A 19,151-nucleotide genomic window follows, 5' to 3' on the forward strand; every position below is an offset into this window, starting at 1 on the left:
GTTAATAGAATATGAATGGAAACTAAGGCGCAGCAGCAGCAACAGCAACAGCAGAAGCGGAGCGCCAATGCCACAGCCACACAATGCCAATACACACGCACGTACACGCACACGCACACACAGAGACGTTTACGCGACCATGAGACGCATATAGAGGCGCACGTAAGTTGCTGCACGACGCTAGCCCACACGCGCGCTCACGTATAAATGTTGAAATTAAATTAAATGTAATTTAATAACAATTAAAATGCACTTTTTCTTTGTTTGCAGCCAGAACACGAGGTAAGTTGGGACAGCGATTGCACTATTCGCGCTTATCGATACTTGACAAGCATCATAGCAGCGCTATCGATGCCTGCGAACGAATTGTTCCGATACGAGTCAAATCGCTGCGGTGAATCGATACATCGATATATTTAGGTTGGCATGCTAGCGAAACAAAGCTGGCAAATCAATTTCCATTTTTCAATTGCAATTTTTAATCAAGAAATAATGTGCACCGGCGGATCGCCCAGCAGCAATGGATCACAAGCTGAAGAGAGCAGTGAAAATGATAACCAACAACAACAACTAGCGACGGAGCAACAACCAGAACAGACACAACGCACTGCTATTGGATCATGCACACCCGAAGAAGTTCTCGCCGATTATGGTGAAAATATTAAGTTACTTACTTTAAATTCTCAAGTTGCAGAGCTGCTAACCATCATACGCGACAAGTAAGTAGCTGGTCAGTTGAGTTGGAGTTCGATCGCTAATCATATACATCATACACAGAAATACCTCTCGAAGCGACTTCAAATTTTATGCAGACCGGTTAATAAGGCTAGTTATCGAGGAATCTCTCAATCAGTTGCCATACACGGATTGCGACGTCGAAACTCCAACGGGAGCCATTTATGAGGGTCTCAAATATCGTTCGGGCAACTGTGGTGTTTCCATCATACGCTCCGGCGAGGCCATGGAGCAAGGACTACGCGATTGCTGTCGTTCGATACGAATTGGAAAGATCTTAGTCGAATCGGATGCCAACACGCATGAGGCACGCGTGGTCTATGCACGCTTTCCGGATGATATTGGCAGCCGCCAGGTGCTACTCATGTATCCAATCATGTCTACGGGCAACACTGTTTTGAAGGCTGTAAACGTACTGCGTGAGCACGGCGTACCAGAGAAATGCATCATATTGTCGAATCTGTTCTGTACGCCAGCTGCCGCTCGTACCGTGGTTACTGCGTTTCCCAAAATGAAGATTCTCACTTCTGAGCTGCATCCGGTGGCGCCCAATCACTTTGGCCAGAAATACTTTGGTACTGACTAGACTACATAGCCACAACAATGAAAAGAAAGCAGAGGCAGCAACAGCTGCTAGAAAACTTGACGACTAAGTTCTGCTTAGGATAGGTAGAGGATAGGATAGGTAGATTATCCATCCCAACCAAATCCTGTTTAGACCTACTAACCTATATTTTGTTAATTATGTTGTTTAGATATCTTACTAAAAACTTCTCTCTCCTGATCTAGATAACTTTTAATTTGGAGGAGGAGAAGGATGCGGAGCTCAACTACTATTGAAATTATTAGCCCCATTTCAGATTTGGCTTTTAATACAATTCGCAAATATATATAAAAGTGACTTAACTTATGTAAATAGAAACAAAATAAATATAAATATATATATCACTAAGAACTCATTTTATAATTGACCACCGTGTCAACCTTATGCAAGCCCGTGGAAAAGGAACGCAACTGCACCGCCTGTGCGTTCTGTATAAACACAGCGCCAGTTTCGTCCCACTGTGCAGGTATCTCAGTGTTCTGTAGCGTATGGATCATCACATCGAAAGTGCAAATGCAATCAAGCAATGGTAAATAGCTAACAGTTGCCGATATCTGCCGCATCACATCTCTAATCTCGTTTTGTATGCGGCTCAGCTGTTTTGATGAAGTCTGCTTGCTGGGATCCTTGCCATCGCTATCGCCATCGCCAAGCTCCGCTTGCATCTTGAAGTCCCAACATTCAAGAACTTCTTTAGTATGCGCATTAGTTATGACCATCGAAATCTTGTTAATCATGTTCTTCGAAAGCCACTCTACAGGTTAATGAAAATCAGTTGCTTCAATTCTTTGTAAATAAATGCATATTTTTATTTAACAAACCTTCAGTTTGCTTTAGAACATTTTGCAGAAATGTTGTAATCTTTGGGTCCTTGGACATTAGTATGGTTAACCCGTATTGCTGCGTGTTATCAAAGTTCTCGGCTGGATAAATACCACGTTGGAATAATATCGAATTGATGCCGTACTCTAATTTTGCAAATAAACAAAGGCAGGACGCCATTTAGATCGCGCTTTTTTATGGGCGTCGTGGTTATTCTAATTCTTGGTATTGTTCTACTTACTTAAGTACTCGACAATGATTTGGGCGGAGCCCTTTAGTGTGATACAGTTCTTGGTTGCTTGAGCTGTCGACATATTAATCAGTGATCTTTATTTAAATGAACAAATGAAAACTTTTCAACAAATTTTAGCCGCTAATTTTTGAAGCTGTCTTTACAGTTCCGTTCCAGAACTAACTAACAGGGTTCAAAGAACCAAGCACGAATCGTCACGATGAACTAGTTCACTAGCTCCATGTGCTGTTAAACAGTTACCAAAAGAAAAATACCAAAAGTTGATTTAATACTGCATTTCTGACCGGCAAAATTTAATAGAAGCTTTATATTTGAAGCTGCGGCTTTTTATAATATTTTTATGCAATTGTATTTTAGCTGTTAGTTTTGAAGCTGCCTATAGAATTTGGTTTTGAATGAACCACTTAAGTAGTTCAAAAGCTCGATAAAATGAAGTGTACAGTTGAATTGACTCGATCAAAAAATACCAAATTTTAACAAAATGCACTAAAATATGTTTTTGGCGCCATTTAAAGGTTATTCGAAAATAAAATTCAAAGTCACCGCAGTTCTTGGAACAAGTACATGTATTTTATTAGGAATTTTCAAATTATTTATAATCATGAGATCCGTGTATGCTGCAAAATAGAGTTTTTGCATATTATAAACGATTATTTTGCACTGCTTCTCATCCAGCGATTGTTTTGATTACTGCCAAAAGCCATTTTGTAGGTCGAACCTGTCGGAAAAGCAAATATATTTTTAACTGCAATATATTTTATTCCATTCTCGGATGCAAGTGACCGACAGAAATAAAAATCAATAAAATATGTTGAATTTGTTATTTTTTTCATAAGTGTTGTAATTGTGTAGCTATAAATAAAAATGTAATAATTATAAAAGAAATCAAGATGTGAAGTATTTGCAAATTTTTAATGACATTTTTTCTTACGCGTCGTTTTTCTTGTTTTTATTTTTAAATTAAAATTAAACTTTACTTAGTATTTTTGGTATAAATCTTTCAAAAACTAAATTAAAAATTTTGACTTATTTTAACTAAAAATAATCTCTTCTTCCAACAGAATTACAAACTCTTTTCTCAACATATACATAAAAAATTAATGAAGTTTGCATTTTACATATCATTCAATTAAAAAACGCTACAAATTGGGAAATAATTGAAAATTTCAAAATTAAGTATTTATGTACGAGTACTTAGATAATAAAGTTTTAAATTATTATTTCATAAAATACAAAATAAATTATGGTTAACTCTTATCTTTTTTTTTAAATTTTTTATAACTTAGTTGAAATGTACATAAAACTTAGTGTGCATTATAACGAATATATGTATATATAGAAATAGATATATAGATATATATGTATATTTATATACATGGTTTATTACAAGTTCAATCTTATTATATTTATACATATATATGTCTATGGTACAACAACAAAAGCGCAACATTGTCAGTGTCAGGGTCAATCGCTATCTTTCCTTATCCTTCATTATGTATTTTTCAAATTTTTTCTTTTAGTTTTTCTCGCAATACAAAGTACAATAAATAAATTCCGATTAACATTTTCATACACAAAATTCTGTCACCGTGCACAAACGCCAAAAAATTTTCAGTCTGCAACTGTTTCATGTATTTGCTTTCAAATATAATTATATTTAATATATTTTTTTGTAGTTGCAAGCAGTTTCTGTAAATTTTGTAGTTTTCGATAAATTGATAAATATTGTGTGTATATTTGTGTGGGTGTGTGTGTGTTGCAACAAATTGTAGAATTTTTTAAACATAATACTAAAAAAATTATATTTGTCGGCGTTGGAGTGCAGGGAGTTTTTCTTTTTGTTTTTTTTTTTACTTTATTCAAATAGGTTTTAAAGTGTTTTCCTTCTTTTTAATAAAAAAATAGTCATTATTTAAGGTAAGTATTAGGCCGTAGATTGCAACATAATATCTGTGAAGAGATTAAATCATAAATAAAAATTAAAAATTAATTCGTTTTTCTCTTAATTTTTGGTTTTTTTTTTTCATAACTATCTGCCCTAATACCAAGCAAAAGACAAAAAATACTAAAATGAACTAGCGCTCAAAACAGATTCCGTTGCGAACCAAAAAAAGTTTTTTCATGCATGATTTTCAAATCGAATAAAGCTTTAACGCTTATTCTCTTTTGCGTTATGTATGAAAAAGTAAAGAAAATTAAAAATTAGGAATACAAATAGTGAAACCGAGGTAAACCACACAAAACAGGTAAGGAGAAGAACGCAAAAGTTTAGTCAATAATTATTATTGATAAACAACCACCAGATAAATAATATTGTAAGGAGCGTATGAAATTTGTTGTTTGTTTCGTTTTTTGGTGTTTTGGTTTTGTCAAAATCTACAGCCAAAGTGTTAATATAATGTTTCATAGTAAAAAAACAAAGTAAAATGTATGTACGAGTACTAAAGAACTAAATTAATTGCAAAGAAATAATTATTGTTATTCAATGAAGTATTATTGTTCATGTTGTTACATCGCATCGTTTTTTTCTTAATATTGCTTTGTTTATGTTGCAAACTACAAAAAAATTAATTTATCGAAAACAAAACAAAATTTCGATCAGTGCTTTTTTCGTTTGTTTTTTAGCGGTGACTGTACTTTGACGACAGCTATTTGATGGGCTGAATAGGGTTGCCATTGTTGCAAAGAATAACTAACTTAAGAGAGCCTCTGTTTACTGTTCTATTGTTATCGTTATCGTTATCGTTATCGTTATCGTAATCGTTATATTTGTATATAGGTATTCGATATGAGTGTAGGCTGCGTCAATTGAATGGTTCGACAAGTATATTTCAGTATTTGGTAGGTATTCTGTTGTCTCTGTAATTATTTTTAACTGAGTCTGAGTCAAGTGAGTTGCATTTTAATTTAATTTTGTTTTGCTTTGTTGTGTAAATGGAAAATCAAAATTTCTTTTTGTTTTTAACATTTACTTTATAGAGAATTTTTGTTTTTGTTTTTTTTGTTTTAATAAAAATAGTTTTGTCTATATGTAATAACTATTTAAAATAAACCTTCTATAGCACCATTTGTTTGTATTCGCATTATCAAAATTTCTTTATTTTTAACAAATTTTTAGCTTAGTTTTGTTTTTTAATATAATATTATTTTAATTTAAGAAAGAACAAACTTTTGTTAGATTAAAGACTTTGCTTTGTTGCTTTTTGGAATGTGTTTTCTAATAAAAACAAGATAGAAGATGAGCTCAGTACTTGATAATTGTATTGAAAGAGGCGGAAGGAGGTTTTGATTTTAAGTGAATCTTAGGATTGGATTGAATTTCCCGGTATACTCTGTATTTGTACTTTGTGTGTTTGAGTGTGTGTGTTTATGTATATATATGTGTGTGTGTGTTATCAACTATATTTGGTTTATATATGTATGTGTTGTCCGATATACTGTGATCATTCTCTTAAAGATTTGGTTAATTGAAATATATTTGTATTTGATTTATATTTTCTTCGTTTTTTTTTTTTGGATTTGGTTTATCTGTAACTCGACTTAAAACAATCGATGCTATAGAAGTGCCTATTTTAGCAGTAATACCCTCCATAATACTTGACGCCACACATGGGATAATTGCTGTACGTACTGTCTGGCCTAGAGAACTCGCAGCGCTCGCCAGTGAATCCATCCGGGCAACTGAAAGTTCAAAAACACACAAAAAGAAGAAGAAAGATGCATAGGTTAAAAATTGTGTTGTATTATTATTGACATTAAATGCGATGCAAACACTTCAGATCTTTGGCAAAAAGAAAATTAAATATACAGCATATTTAGATGGCCATGAACCGGGTTCCAGCATTTCCCTCGCATCACTTAAGTATAAACAGCAAAAGCAGGGAAAAATAACAGCAAAAAACGAAGCCAGCAAATTTAATTAACAATCTTTTACTTTTATTTATCTTGTGCACTCTCTCTCTTATATTTATTTTTCTTTTTTGCAAGTCCAGCACCCAAAACGAAAATGAAAATGGTTTTTCACAGCCCCAAAGGAAAGGAACCAAAAAAAAGACAGAAAAAACGAGAAAGATCGTTGCAGTTGAGCGTAACTAACTGCATAATACGCGTTCACGCTATAGAAAATTGATAATTCGGATTGACTACAGGCCAAATGGCGGACTATTTCGATTTTTATGGATCTATCTGTTGAGGTGTTCTAATGCCTTGCTCACCTGGAGTTCCTAACTCTAAGCTTGAACTCTAAAGAGGTTCCGATATATATATAAAGTGTAAGCAATGTAATGGATGCACTTTAACAGACAAGAATACACTCTTCCTGAAGACGGACGACAGCAAGACAAACAGGGCAGAAAAGCTAATCTACTCTTGTCACAAAATGAGCGAGCAGATCCGAGTACAATGCGCTTTTTGGGGGCTGCGCGTGCATGGAATTGGATTGGTTTACATATACGAGTAGATATATGCGTCTTGCATACACACACAGACACACAAACACACGCAGAACGTGGATAATGTATAAAACGAGGCGCCGAAAGACATTATTCACATTGCTAAGAGTGTGCGTGTGTGCAAGTGTGTGAGTGTGCGTGTGTGGGTTCGTGGAGTTCTGAAATTCTACAGTTGAGAGAAAATTTCACTCGTTCGTGTAATGCGATGCCAAAATCGAAAAACACTGTTTTCCCCGACAGTTTCTCAAGTGCTTTGACTCTCCAGATCTCTAACGGACTTTATCAGCTGTCACAGGTTTTATCACAGTGCAGCCACTTGACATTTGGTTCGATTTAGAGCGAGAGAGTAACAGAGACAGAGAGAGAGGGAGCAGCTGTGTCAAGAGTGAAATAGATTTCGTCAGTTGATGTTACTAATCTTAACTTACTTGCAATAAATCTGATTTAGCTCCAATAACAATCTGCAGGTGCCACCATGAAAGCAATGATTCTTCACACATGGTTTGCCCGAGTTGGGATTATCCGATCGAGAGTAGACTGTAAATGAATAAATATATATATATATGATATATACATAGTGGATATGTAATCAGAATTGAGTCATCATGTCTGTTGCTTTACAAGCCAACATGCATGGTTTGCCGCCTTCGAATGTGGCCATAAATTAGAAATGAATTGGAGCGCTAGCCAAAACATGACAGACGCACATCAAAGCGAGAAGCGATGGACGGAAAGATCGAGAGGCTGTTGAAGGTCTTACCTGGATGGGCACTGATCATGATGCGTCGCTTGTCGATCGTGTTGCTAACTTTGTTCTTAGCACGGCATTCGTATTTCCCCGCATCGGTGGAACTGTTAAAGTGGCGCACAATCAGCTGGGAACGTCTTCTGCAAGCACCGATCGAAAGATACACATATATATATATAGAATTATATAACAATTTGAGCAATCGCTCAAGGGACTTGTGGCTCACTTGTGGTGCTTGATTTGATAAACATGGGGTCTGCGTTTTATTGATTTGTCGTCCTTGAACCAGGTCACCTTCGGAGGCGGCCGGCCCTGCACCATGCATGTGATGCGCAGCTCCGCGTTGTTCTCTATTGTCGCATTATTCGGTTCAGCTTTGAGCAATATAATCGATGCGTTCTGTGCTGTAAGAACAACAATGAAAACAGTTTAAGCATTAATCTATGAGTTTTCCAATATGCACTCTATATGTAGACAGATAGAGAGGTATATGTCTAGAGCCTGTATCTTAAATTCTAATTAATTTCAGATTGTTTATGCGAAAAAAGTTGAAAATCGTTTGCGCCTCGGCGCCATAAACAAAGTATCGTTTTAGAAATTAATGAAAAACTTTTTCTACTTTTAGTATTTTAAGTTTTTTTATTTGCATTTTATGGGCGTCGCGTCTGCACGAATTCTTTAACATTTTGTTGTTAATCCTAAGTTGTTTATGATGAGTTCTGCGATCGTTAATTCAGAATATGACATGAAAACATTTTCACGGACTAATCAAATGAACTAAATATTTGTATATAAGATTAAGGATTTGTCTAGTGTAGCACTACTATTTTAATGTCTGTCTAAAGCGAAAAAATTGTCTTAGAAACTTGTCTTTATATGGTAACTCTACTGTCATATTTAGAGTTTTATAAAAGAGAAAAGATGGCTCAACTAAGAGATATCAGCAACTAACTAAACTAAATCTTACAAAATGTAGCCATAGATGCTTCAGTCATCTCACAGTTGATGCCTCATTATATTGCTTAGAGATATTTTACTCCATGATGGTATATATTTTCCTGATGCCTTGCACGTGTTCATAACATTGTTAGCTCGTACAATTGATGTGATTTAGCATTCGATTTATATTTAAGTTTCGCCTAATTAACGCATGTTGCACAAATCAACCAATAGCAGATGGGCCAATCGTTCGGTCAGGCAGTTATTGCCAAAAAGTCTCCTTCGGACGCTGAGTCATAAGTGTCGACGATTTGGCAATGAAATTGTTGGCCCACTTGCCACGCCCACGGTACAATGTGACAGGCATTTGGCTTTACTTAAATTAGCCGGCATCTCACGTGTCTGGGCGAGAGGGCGGGGGTGGAAGCGTGCCTTAAGGGGCGTGCATCACATGACAATTGCGTATTGCGTGAATGAATGAATCATTTGCCCAACGAAAGAGAGAGAGAGACGGGTAAGATAAAGAGTGAGAAAGAGAGAGAGAGAATTGGTCAATTACCAAGTATTTTCTAACAACAATTTTCTATTTTCAATTCTTTTTTCTCTTTTTTAAAATGCATTTTAAAGCATTGCATGTGAACAGATTTTTTATTTAGTTTTTTTGCCTGATTATGCAATGCACGCGAATTTTTCCAGCTAAATGAATAGTCATAACGATGATCATAAAGAAAGCCGTCTGCATATATATTATCAGCTATATATATGGCATAGAATTTCTGCTTAAGTCACTGAGCTCTATTTATATATTCGACTAGAATCTTGATATGATTTAATGCTAAGCGAATGTTAATTTATGCGTCTCTCGCGTGGCTCGTTCGAAAGGAAAATGCTGCTAAATATTAATTCTATAAAATCTTATATATTAAAACATAATTTATTGTTTATAATTTATGATTTTTGTTCATTTTTGTTGCTTTTCGCCAATGCGACGGCCCATAAAACCGCATTTTAATTGTGCGCGTCACTTTCTCACGCTCCCAAATTGGTTTGCGATGGCTCTCTACGCTACTCTATGGCTTTCTCTCTCTTTTCAGCACTCGCTGTCTCTTTCGCGCGGAGCTGTGCAGGAGCTACATGCCGAATAATCGACTGAAAAAAGCAACTCACAAGTGGCTATGGACAGAAGGCGATTAAGAATTGAAGGCAGCACGCAAACAAGTTGACAATTGTCATGCCCAAAAGTCCCCCTCCCATCGAAAGGGGGGCGACTGCCCCTCTCTGCGGCACGCAGTTGCCGGTCGAAGCCTTTTCAAGTTTTTTGCTTTGATTCACAATGAAATTCGAGGCATAATAATAAGATGAACATTTTATACGCGTTCCTCCTCCTCCTACTCTTCCTTCACCTCTTCTTTTTTTCTCTTTTTTTTTTTATATATATTTTGATATTTATTAATATTTTTTCTTCATAATTTTTATGTCTTTTTTCTTTTTTTGGCGTATCATTTCAGTTCGCTTCAATTCTTTGTTATTATGACTTAATTATGCGCTTAAAAGATGATTATCGAAGTGCTTTGGCGGCTGAGTATGCCATGATATGTGGCAAGCCATTATGGAATATATTAAGAAAGCTAGTTAAAAATACGAAAACATCTTTTAATCAGCAAACAATATAAGACAGTCATATCGCACCTACTATAAGCTCTAAGTGGGTGTAACACCGTGTCTATAGAATTCTTCTTCCAGAACTCTTTTGATCAGAAAATTATATGTTTCAAATCATCCTGCAGTTTGCTACTAAAACTCTAAGAATCCAAAATGAGACCCATTTATAAGTTGTTTGTTTCCTAAGATTTTTTTTGTTTGCCAAGTCTATGAGTATTGCAAAGAGAGGTCCCGTAATTTGATATGAATATTGAGTAAGTCGTTCAATGACCACTAAAAAATCTTCGTTTTCAATGGAGATCACTTCTCGTTTCCAAGTATTGATTGCTTCTATTTTCAATCATTTCTAACTGGCTGTTAATTCTAGTCTGAGATTTGCAAAGAGAGGCCCTGAAATTTGATAGGCACGCAGTTGGTTTTTTGAAAGCGTTTCGCTGCCAGAGCTCATTGGCCTCTTATGAAGATGCTGTTGTTGCTGTTTGGTCTGTTTTTGGGCTGTGTGTGCGTCAACACTACGTCAAAGCCGCAGCTGCTGTCGCGCCGCGCTTCCGGAAAAGTCTGGCATAACAACTGCGACAACTAGGAATCGAAAATAAACGGAGAGGAAACGCTGCCAAAGCAGAGGCAGGAAAACTGTCGTCGTTTTGGCTGCTGCCTGTCGACGATTTTAGCACACAGGAGATGGAGGCGACGTACTCGCATTAAAATAACTTTTCTCAAATATATATGTATATATATATATATATATATATACGTATGTTTATGAAACATAATAATTTTTCACGTTTGTTTGTTTTTGCTCAACTCAACTCGACGCGACTTTTTGTGCGCTTTTCCTTCAAGCGTGACGCCTCAATGATTCATGCAAATCCATCAAAAAAGAACACAAGACGCAGAGTGAGAGAGAGAGAGAGAAAGAGAGATAGACAATGGCGACAACATGTGGTTTTAGCAATGGACCGCTGCCAGCTGAGAGGTAGGGTGGCTGTGAATCGTTACGTTTATTAAGATTTTATTGAATTAATAAGCAAATTGCATGCGACACGCTGACTGGCGCCATCTGTCGTCCAAATTGCATTCAATTTGCATGCACTCACAACGGCACGGATGCACTTACTATATATATATATATATATATAGATACTATATATTATTGTTCTCAGGGGCTTATATTCCCAAAGATTTCACTTAAGCCAAATTAATGAAATGTGCAATGTGAAATGTTACTTATTTTATTTTTAATTTTTTTAGCTCTTAAAAATATGAATTTCGAATTTTGTTGTCGTGCGCTGAAAGACATTTTATTTTGGCAGCCCCTCTCCTACTCTCTCTCGCTGTCTCTCTCTCTCACACTCTTTCTTTATGTTTGACCCACATTCGTTGGCGACAGCGAACGGAAGTTTTTCTTGTTGTTCTCCAACATTTTACGCTGTTTTTCCAAAAAATAGATGAAAAACAAAAAACTTGCCAGTTCTTCTGCATTTTCTTAATATATATATGTACGTATATCTATATATATATTTATATTTTTGTCAACTTTTGGTTATTTATGCTTTTGTATGCGAGCGCTCGTTATTTATTTTATAATTTTTGATTCATTTTTATTGGCGCTCGGGCGACATTGTGTCATTCCTCGATTCCTCGACTAAGTAAATAGAATACAAGTCGAGTGATTTATTGCGCTGGCCATAAAGCGACGTTTGTGTACGCACATTATCTTATTTGAATCGGATCTCTTTTACAATTGCTGGCAGCGGGTCTAGCACGCGCCTAGTTAGCTGGAATTTGGGGGAACGTTTGACTGACTGAGACACCCTCTCTCTGCCTGGCTGTCTATAAAACATTATTATATTTGCATACGTGTGCAATTACTCAGATAAGACACACTTGAGCTGGGAGCATTGAACATTATGTATACGCCCGGTGGGTCGCACTTGAGTGTAAACAAATTATTTCATTTGTGCTGTTGTTGTTACCGGCAATTTGACTTGGGTAAACATCAATTAATTTAATTCAACTACGGTGTTGGGCTATCAAAAGGAATTAAAAGCAAATACAACAGTTAGATTAGATATCTGTATTGTACGTATGGCTACTAAAGGTGATATATCAGCTACCCTATCGCAGCTCGACTTTGATTTCGATGACTAGACTTCTGTGCGCAATAAAGCAATAGAAACGGCAACGCTAAAATCAGAAAAAAACAAGCAAATTATGTTGTACCCAAAGCGAAAGACAGGCCAACTGGCTGGCCGAAAAATTGTACAAGTTCTCTCGGATGGTCTGGCAAATGAATGGCCGGCACGTGTGGCCAAATGTTCGCAATGAAAATGTCTTGAAGGCGCAAGCAAGCAAAACTAATAAAACGAAAGAAAGAAAGAAAAACAGCAACTAAAGGGAAATAGCAAATAGCAACAGCAACAACAACAGCTTAATGTATGCACGATGATTGTCGCCCGTTGGGATCTTTCGATTTTTCCATGTTTGTTCGGCGCATTTGCTTGTTTATTTGCACGTTGCGTATACGCAATGTGATTTCCTTTGAAGCAACGACCGCGACTTTCACGTCGAGGTTGTACGCTGTCAACGTCTGATTGTTGCTGACAACTCAAGCAAATAGACAGCAATATAGACAGCTACAATGCGTTTACTACAGGCCCACAGTGCTGGCATATGCAAAAATTGGTAAGAGTCGTGTCTATCAAGGCTAGCATTTGCCTAGTTAGACCATTTAATCAGTGTAGATAAGCGATAAGTAGCAGCAAGGCAAACACTACTGTCTCTCTCTCTCCCTCTCACTCTCTCCCCCTCTCTCTCTCACTCCGTCTATATATCTACCTGTCTCTGTTTCTGTCTGCGCTGGCACTTTGCTTTGAACTTCGTCTCGTTTTTTACGCCTTGTCTTCTTCTATAGACGGCCCCATATTTACTTTTATATATATATAAATTTATATGTATGTATGTATATATATATATATTTATAACACTGGCTGCCCCGTTTAATTAAGTCAAGTGAGTGCCGCAGTTGCTGCCTCTAAATGCCAAGAAAATCAGCGCAGCTGCCACCTTCTCTGCCTCTGCCACAGTCGCTGCGCCCCTCTTTTACAATCTACTTGCAGCAGTTGCATTTGTTTTGTTTATTTGATTTGATTTGCTTTGCTTTGCTTTGCTTTTCTTTGTTTGTTGCTCCCGTCCCTCAGCTGTTGCTCTCCCTCTCTCACTCGCTCTCTATTTTCGCAGTGAGTTTGCTATATCTAGTCGCCCAGATGTTGCAGCTAACCGTTGTCTAAGCTAGCTATCTTTATACAAGCCATACTAAGCATCATCATCATCATCATCATTGTCATTATCATCGTCGTCATAAGCAGCACGCTCTATACTTGGATTTTCTAGCGGCATTCCCTTATCTTGGCGCATAGTTTCTCACGTTCTGCTCTGACTAATGCCAAGCGCTGCAGGTGGCTTATCAAAAATCGCAGCTGCCACAGATAAGCAAAAAGTTATGCTCTGCTCTTTTGTATTAAGAGTGCTGCCAATGAATCATTAGCAATGCTTTACAATATCATTCATTGCCTCTAGCTATCTGTGAGACAAATTCTAGATACATTCAAGTGATACGACATATATTTGCCTAGAAAAATACGTGAAATTCTTTGCAAGTGAAACACAATACCCGACGGAGAGAAAAAGCTGATATTTGTCAAAATATTTCAAAGTGAAATCGGAAAAGCGTTGCCAACAAATCTTGACAAAACATATATGTGAAGTACTTGTAATAATTTCTTAAAATTCCGCTGGCAAAATATTTGCTGTGACTGAAGCACGTGCTCAACATTTTGAGTGCCTCGGGCAAACAGTTTATAGATTAGCGCTGTGCGCGCACCTTACCAAGTCAACAGGGGGAAAAATTATAAACAGCTTTTTCTTTGAATTCAAAATTTACATAAAATCAAAAATAAATTTGAGCCAAATTTATGAGCAGCATTGCCATGAAGGCCTAACAAAGTCTGTTCGGTTTGAATAGAGTTATGCAAGTAAAGAAAGTCTGCGACTAGAAGAGATCTAAAACTTTTCAAATTAAAATTTTTATGAAATATAAAAAGTTTACTTTAGAGAATAAGAAAATAACATAGAAAGAAAGGAGTTTAAAAACTTAATGAATCGAAAATTGCTGTAAATTTGTATAATAATTTAAGGAAAAATCTTAAAAGTTTAGTTTAATTTAATATTTATAAGGAAATATTTGATGTCTTAATTTATGTATTTTTAAATTAATTCAATATAAATTTGGCAACTTTATTAGCTTGTAATTAATTGCAAGATGTTATCAAACTCGATTGGGCTCTGACGCTGGCGCTGCGAACAAACAAACTGAACAAACAGACAAACACAACAGACAAGCAACGTGTCAAATCTAAGAATTGATTTATTCTCATTGTTTGCTGTAAACGCATTTTGATAAAAACGAGTACAGAGAAGAGAAGAGAAGAAAATATCCGACACAAATTTTCCGTGACGTGATTTGAAAGTTTGTCAACCGCCAAAGTCGATGACGTAGCAACAGAATTTACCGCTACTGTTTGTGCTCGTTCTTGTTGTTGTTGTTTGTGCCCACCTCTTGGCATGTTTTTCCACAAAAACTGTCAAAATGTTATGCAAATATTTGATGGCATTTTATGTAAATCCTGTAGATATTGCTGCCAGTGCACACATCTCTAGAGAATACGTATTCTAGCTAATGAGTGTATAAGTCTATGTGTGCGTGTGTGTGTGCATGTAGGGGGCGTGTGAATGAAAACAATGCGGCAGTGATAATACTGATAAGCGCCATACACAAAAAAGTTGGTTCGATTTGAAACGAGGGCTGCTGCAAAAAAGGTAACACAATTTCGGCATTTATGAAACACTTAAGATTAAATATTCTTCTCGAAATACATGAATGTAATAAATAAAATAAAATTAAGATAATTTGTGCAATTTAAAAGGTTGTTTTCATGTATATATATTTTTTTATTTTTATTTTTTATTTATTTTTGTTTTTGATTTATTTCATTTTCTATTGATTTCTTTCAGATTTGTTTGTATATCATTTTCGTATATATTCATATATTTTATATTTTTGTATATATTTTTTTTTATTTTTATATTATATATAAATCTATTTATTATTATTGTTATATATTTTTTATACTTCTTTATTCATTTTGTAAAGTTTAAAATTTGAATTTAAATTTGCTTGCAGCCCTGCTAGATAAAGGCCTACGTCACTAGCCTACAAGCCAGTATGACATTTAAAAATATGATTAAGCATACACATACACACACACACTTGTACTCACACACACATAGACGCACAGTCACGCACTTGTTGGCGACAGCGTGTGAAAATCTACACAAATGCATTGAAAGAGTTGTTTTTGTCATTTATTCTTTTTGTCATATTTGATATTTTGTTGTGTTTATTTATTTATATATTTATTTATTTTGTTTGTTTGACTAAAAGATTTGCTGAAGGCCACGCAGCTGTCCAGATATTATTTTCATCTCTCTAACTGCAGGCGCGTTGCGCTTATCGGGCATTGTTGTTGCCGCTGCTGTTGTCATGAAGTTTTGTTTGATTGCTTGGGCATGGGCTGGGGCCATGCTAAAATGCAACTGGGCAAAAGTCGTTTTATGCCAATCGCTTGCCACAATTTAAATGTCTGCGGCGGCTGCTGCTCATCAGCTTTGCTGTTGTTGTTGTTGTTGTGGCTGGCGCACAAAGCGCCTGATTGCTGATAGCCATCAGCAGCAACAGCAGCAGCAGCAACATGGACAACAACGACGACGACGATTGCAATTGTTTGGCAATGACAGAGCGCACCTCCCAGACGGCCGTAAAGCAAACAAGCCATAATTAAGTTGCACTCGAGCAGAGGCAAAAGGCACAGGCTGAGGAGCTGCAGCTACTTCTCTCGACTCTGACTCTGACTGTGACTGTGGCCTTTGCTGGTGGCTTAGTCGTTCACTAAGTCAGTGAGTCAGGCCGAGAGAGACAGAGCCAGACCGAGAGCGAGAGCGAGAGCGAGAGAGACGCGGTTGTCGATGATCTTAATTCCATTTAAATCGATCAATTTCCACTGACGACATTATTTTTGCATGCCCAGCCCAGTTCAGTTCGCAGTCCACAGTCCACAGACAACAGGCAACGTCTTGGCCGGTTTGAGTCAGCATCTTGGGTTACGTGGGTGAGCTGCCAACAACAAGTGGAATGACTAAGCGCTCTCTCGGTTGCAGTTTGGCTCTGCGGGGCCTGGCTCCTTATCGACCGTTTGTAGATCGGGACGCGCCCTTTTGTTAGTGCAGCTCTAAAAATAGCCGCAAGGCTGTTAACTTGGCCATAAGCCCATGAAAATCATCATTCAGAACAACATCATTATGTTCGTCATAATCAACAATTGTTAATCTAGAGCAAGTCCATTGCCAACAGCAGCGACAACCAAGTCGAAGCCAAAGCCAAAGCCAAAACCAAAGTCAAACTTAACCCAATTTTCCCGGGCAACTGCCGCATAAGGAAAATGAGCACATTACAAGAAAACGAGCTGCTGCTGCTGCTGGTGAAAAGTCGCTAGCAACACACACACATACATAGAGGCTGCTCTAGGCGATCATCATCTTTGGACACGTTGTGGGATTCGGGCTGACACTGACATTTGTCAAGCGGCGCATCCTTTTTGGCCAAAAGCCGCGACAGAAATTATTCTCTCTCGCTTTTCGTTCGTAATCAGCGTGGGAAAATCAACACAGACGCGCCCACCACAAAGACTTCCATGTCAATTGAAATGGGCGAGAGTCAGAGAGCGAGAGAGAGATAGAGAGAGAGGGAGACAGACGGAGAGAGGCGGACTGACAAGGAGAGAGAGGGAGAGAGATATATACGATGTGACCTTCAGCTGGTGCGGTTCACACCCACGGCAAAAGCACCGCTAGGTGGCGCTGCAAGTTCTGCTGCAGCTGCAGCACCTGGCAACTAAATAAAAATTTGGTGCATGTTCGCTGATTGAACACAAATGATACGGAAGTCGGTCGGACGCCAAGCGGGGCCAAAGCGAATAACAAAAACAAAAACAAAAACAAAAACAAAAATGAAACTAAACTGAACCAAGCCGAGCCGAGCTGAGCCGAGTTAAGCCAATGAGTAAAATTCTCACGCTTGGCCACTTGGATTACCCGCCAGATTACATGAAACGCGCCTACACAACAGCAACAGCAACAACAACAACAGCAGCAGCAGCAACAAGAACAACAACAACAAGCGACACCGACGACGTCGAAGAAGGCGCATAAATCAGCTGCTAGCCCGACTCGAAAACGGAGACAGAGACAGAGACAGAGTCGGAGACAGAGCTGAAGCAGGAGCTGGATAGCAGGAAAAAGCCGCCAGTTGTACGCATGCCAAAAGCGGCTTAAATGTCCAAAGTGGGCAACAACAAAAACAACAACAACAGCGACTGGAAAATGTGAAAATGTGCAGTGAAAAGTCAGCTGGCCAAGTTCTGTTGTTGCTGCTGCTGCTGCTGCTGCTGTTATGGGAAACTATTCCGGCCACTGAACAGAGCCGCTTGCAAGCACTGTGAAACAAAAATTAATCATACGCCCCATTAAACGGATGACGCAATCAAGTGTTGGCCTTTTGCAGCAATAATTCGAGCGCCCATTTTGCAACACAAATTCAAAAAGCACTCATCGCAAGACTTGTCAGAGTGTTGTCTAGGCATGCCACCCGAACACATACACACACAAATATAGATTTATATATATATATATATATATATATATATATATTTATAGATGTGTGTAAATGCGTTGACTTCTTGGAAATTGCGGCAATGTGCGCAAAAATAAATTTCTTTGACACGCCACATAAAATGTAGCGGGGATTCCAGATGAAAAGCCGGCAACTGGCTAGCACTTGGCTCGCACACACACACCCACATATTCGCAAATTGCATTGCCAAAAAAAGGAAGAAGAACAAGCAGACGACGAGATACTCGGCATATTTCGGCCTCTGCATTTTAATTCACTTGCGCTTATTTATTATTATTTATTTAGCTCCCTTAATGCATCCGTTTTCATCAACTGCTGCTTCTTCTTCGTTTTATTAAGCCCATTACTGTTTACTGTTTACTGATCTTTTCGGCTCAGTTCTGCTCTGCTCTGTTTTGCTTGCTGAAATGTTTATCGCTTATATACAGATATTTGTGAGCGTCTGACGAAGCATTTGGCATATTTTTGTTCATATGTATTATCTAGCAAAATGTAGTTATAAAAGAAGTCGCCTTACGCGATCGATTGTAGTTTTGTAATCTATGTATAAATTTACCTTATCATGACGGAAAGTTTGCCAAAAAAAAATAAAAACAATATAACAGAAGTGTTTTCCTGTTTCGTTGAATAGTTTGTGTAAATTGTTAAAATTTGTTATCTTAGGTTATCGCTTAACATCAGCGTCAACTTTTGTTTTTCAGCGCTGGATTTCTTGGAACCATTTTCTGCTCTCATATAGGGTATTCCCATTTCCCAATTTCTCGCTCTGTTTTGTTCTATTTGTCATACAATCGTTCGGCTTTCCACTAGAGCTACTGTGTGTGTGTGTGCTTAATTAATTAACGATGTGTTGAAAATGCGATTCCCGAAAAAAAGAATCGAATAAAATTCAAACTCAAATTCAAATTGTTTCACATTTACAGTTATGTACGGACGCGTTTGTGTGGCAATGCGACTTTTACGCCTCAACGCACTTCGATTCCCAATTCGATTCGAATTGGCTGCGCTGCTGTCAAAAGGTTCGGCCATGCCTCTCGTTGCCACACCCACAGAACAATTGAGTTGCCAGTGTTGCACAACAACAACAGCAAGCAGAAGAAGCAGCAGAAGAACAAAGCATTTGTTTAGAC

General features: G+C 37.5%; 3 protein-coding genes across 5 annotated transcripts in view; 1 reads left to right on the forward strand and 2 right to left on the reverse strand.

The window, feature by feature from the left end:
• The first annotated feature begins 388 nt into the window (after window positions 1–388).
• On the forward strand, window positions 389–1,589 carry LOC111594834 (uracil phosphoribosyltransferase homolog). The gene is made up of 3 exons (XM_023308299.2): window positions 389–719; window positions 778–1,310; window positions 1,525–1,589. Exons 1-3 carry the CDS (start codon window positions 427–429, stop codon window positions 1,533–1,535), a joined length of 837 nt encoding a protein of 278 aa, XP_023164067.2. The 5' UTR covers window positions 389–426; the 3' UTR covers window positions 1,536–1,589.
• An 84-nt stretch (window positions 1,590–1,673) lies between these two features.
• On the reverse strand, window positions 1,674–2,564 carry LOC111594835 (mitotic spindle assembly checkpoint protein MAD2A). The gene is made up of 3 exons (XM_023308300.1): window positions 2,403–2,564; window positions 2,161–2,307; window positions 1,674–2,093 (listed from the first exon to the last, which is right to left on the reverse strand). The coding sequence occupies exons 1-3, from the start codon at window positions 2,473–2,475 to the stop codon at window positions 1,684–1,686; spliced, it is 630 nt and encodes a 209-aa protein (XP_023164068.1). The 5' UTR covers window positions 2,476–2,564; the 3' UTR covers window positions 1,674–1,683.
• Window positions 2,565–3,029: 465 nt separating this feature from the next.
• Window positions 3,030–19,151, reverse strand: part of LOC111594840 (protein vein) — a 33,183-nt gene continuing 17,061 nt past the window's right edge. Inside the window, exons 2-6 of one of the 3 annotated variants that reach the window (XM_023308305.2) lie at window positions 7,840–8,017; window positions 7,626–7,753; window positions 7,294–7,402; window positions 6,046–6,095; window positions 3,030–3,132 (exon numbers count right to left, since the gene is read on the reverse strand). In XM_023308305.2, coding sequence (XP_023164073.2) covers window positions 3,065–3,132; window positions 6,046–6,095; window positions 7,294–7,402; window positions 7,626–7,753; window positions 7,840–8,017 — 533 coding nt within the window. In that variant the 3' untranslated portion in view covers window positions 3,030–3,064. Of the gene's footprint in view, window positions 3,133–4,307; window positions 4,365–5,611; window positions 6,096–7,293; window positions 7,403–7,625; window positions 7,754–7,839; window positions 8,018–19,151 lie in introns of those variants that run through there. The other 2 variants (XM_023308306.2, XM_030225314.1) reach the window with 2 other exon arrangements.

The sequence above is a fragment of the Drosophila hydei genome, unplaced genomic scaffold, assembly GCF_003285905.1.
Source record: "Drosophila hydei strain 15085-1641.00,03,60 unplaced genomic scaffold, DhydRS2 tig00000001-arrow-pilon, whole genome shotgun sequence".
NCBI classification, from domain to species: domain Eukaryota; kingdom Metazoa; phylum Arthropoda; class Insecta; order Diptera; family Drosophilidae; genus Drosophila; species Drosophila hydei.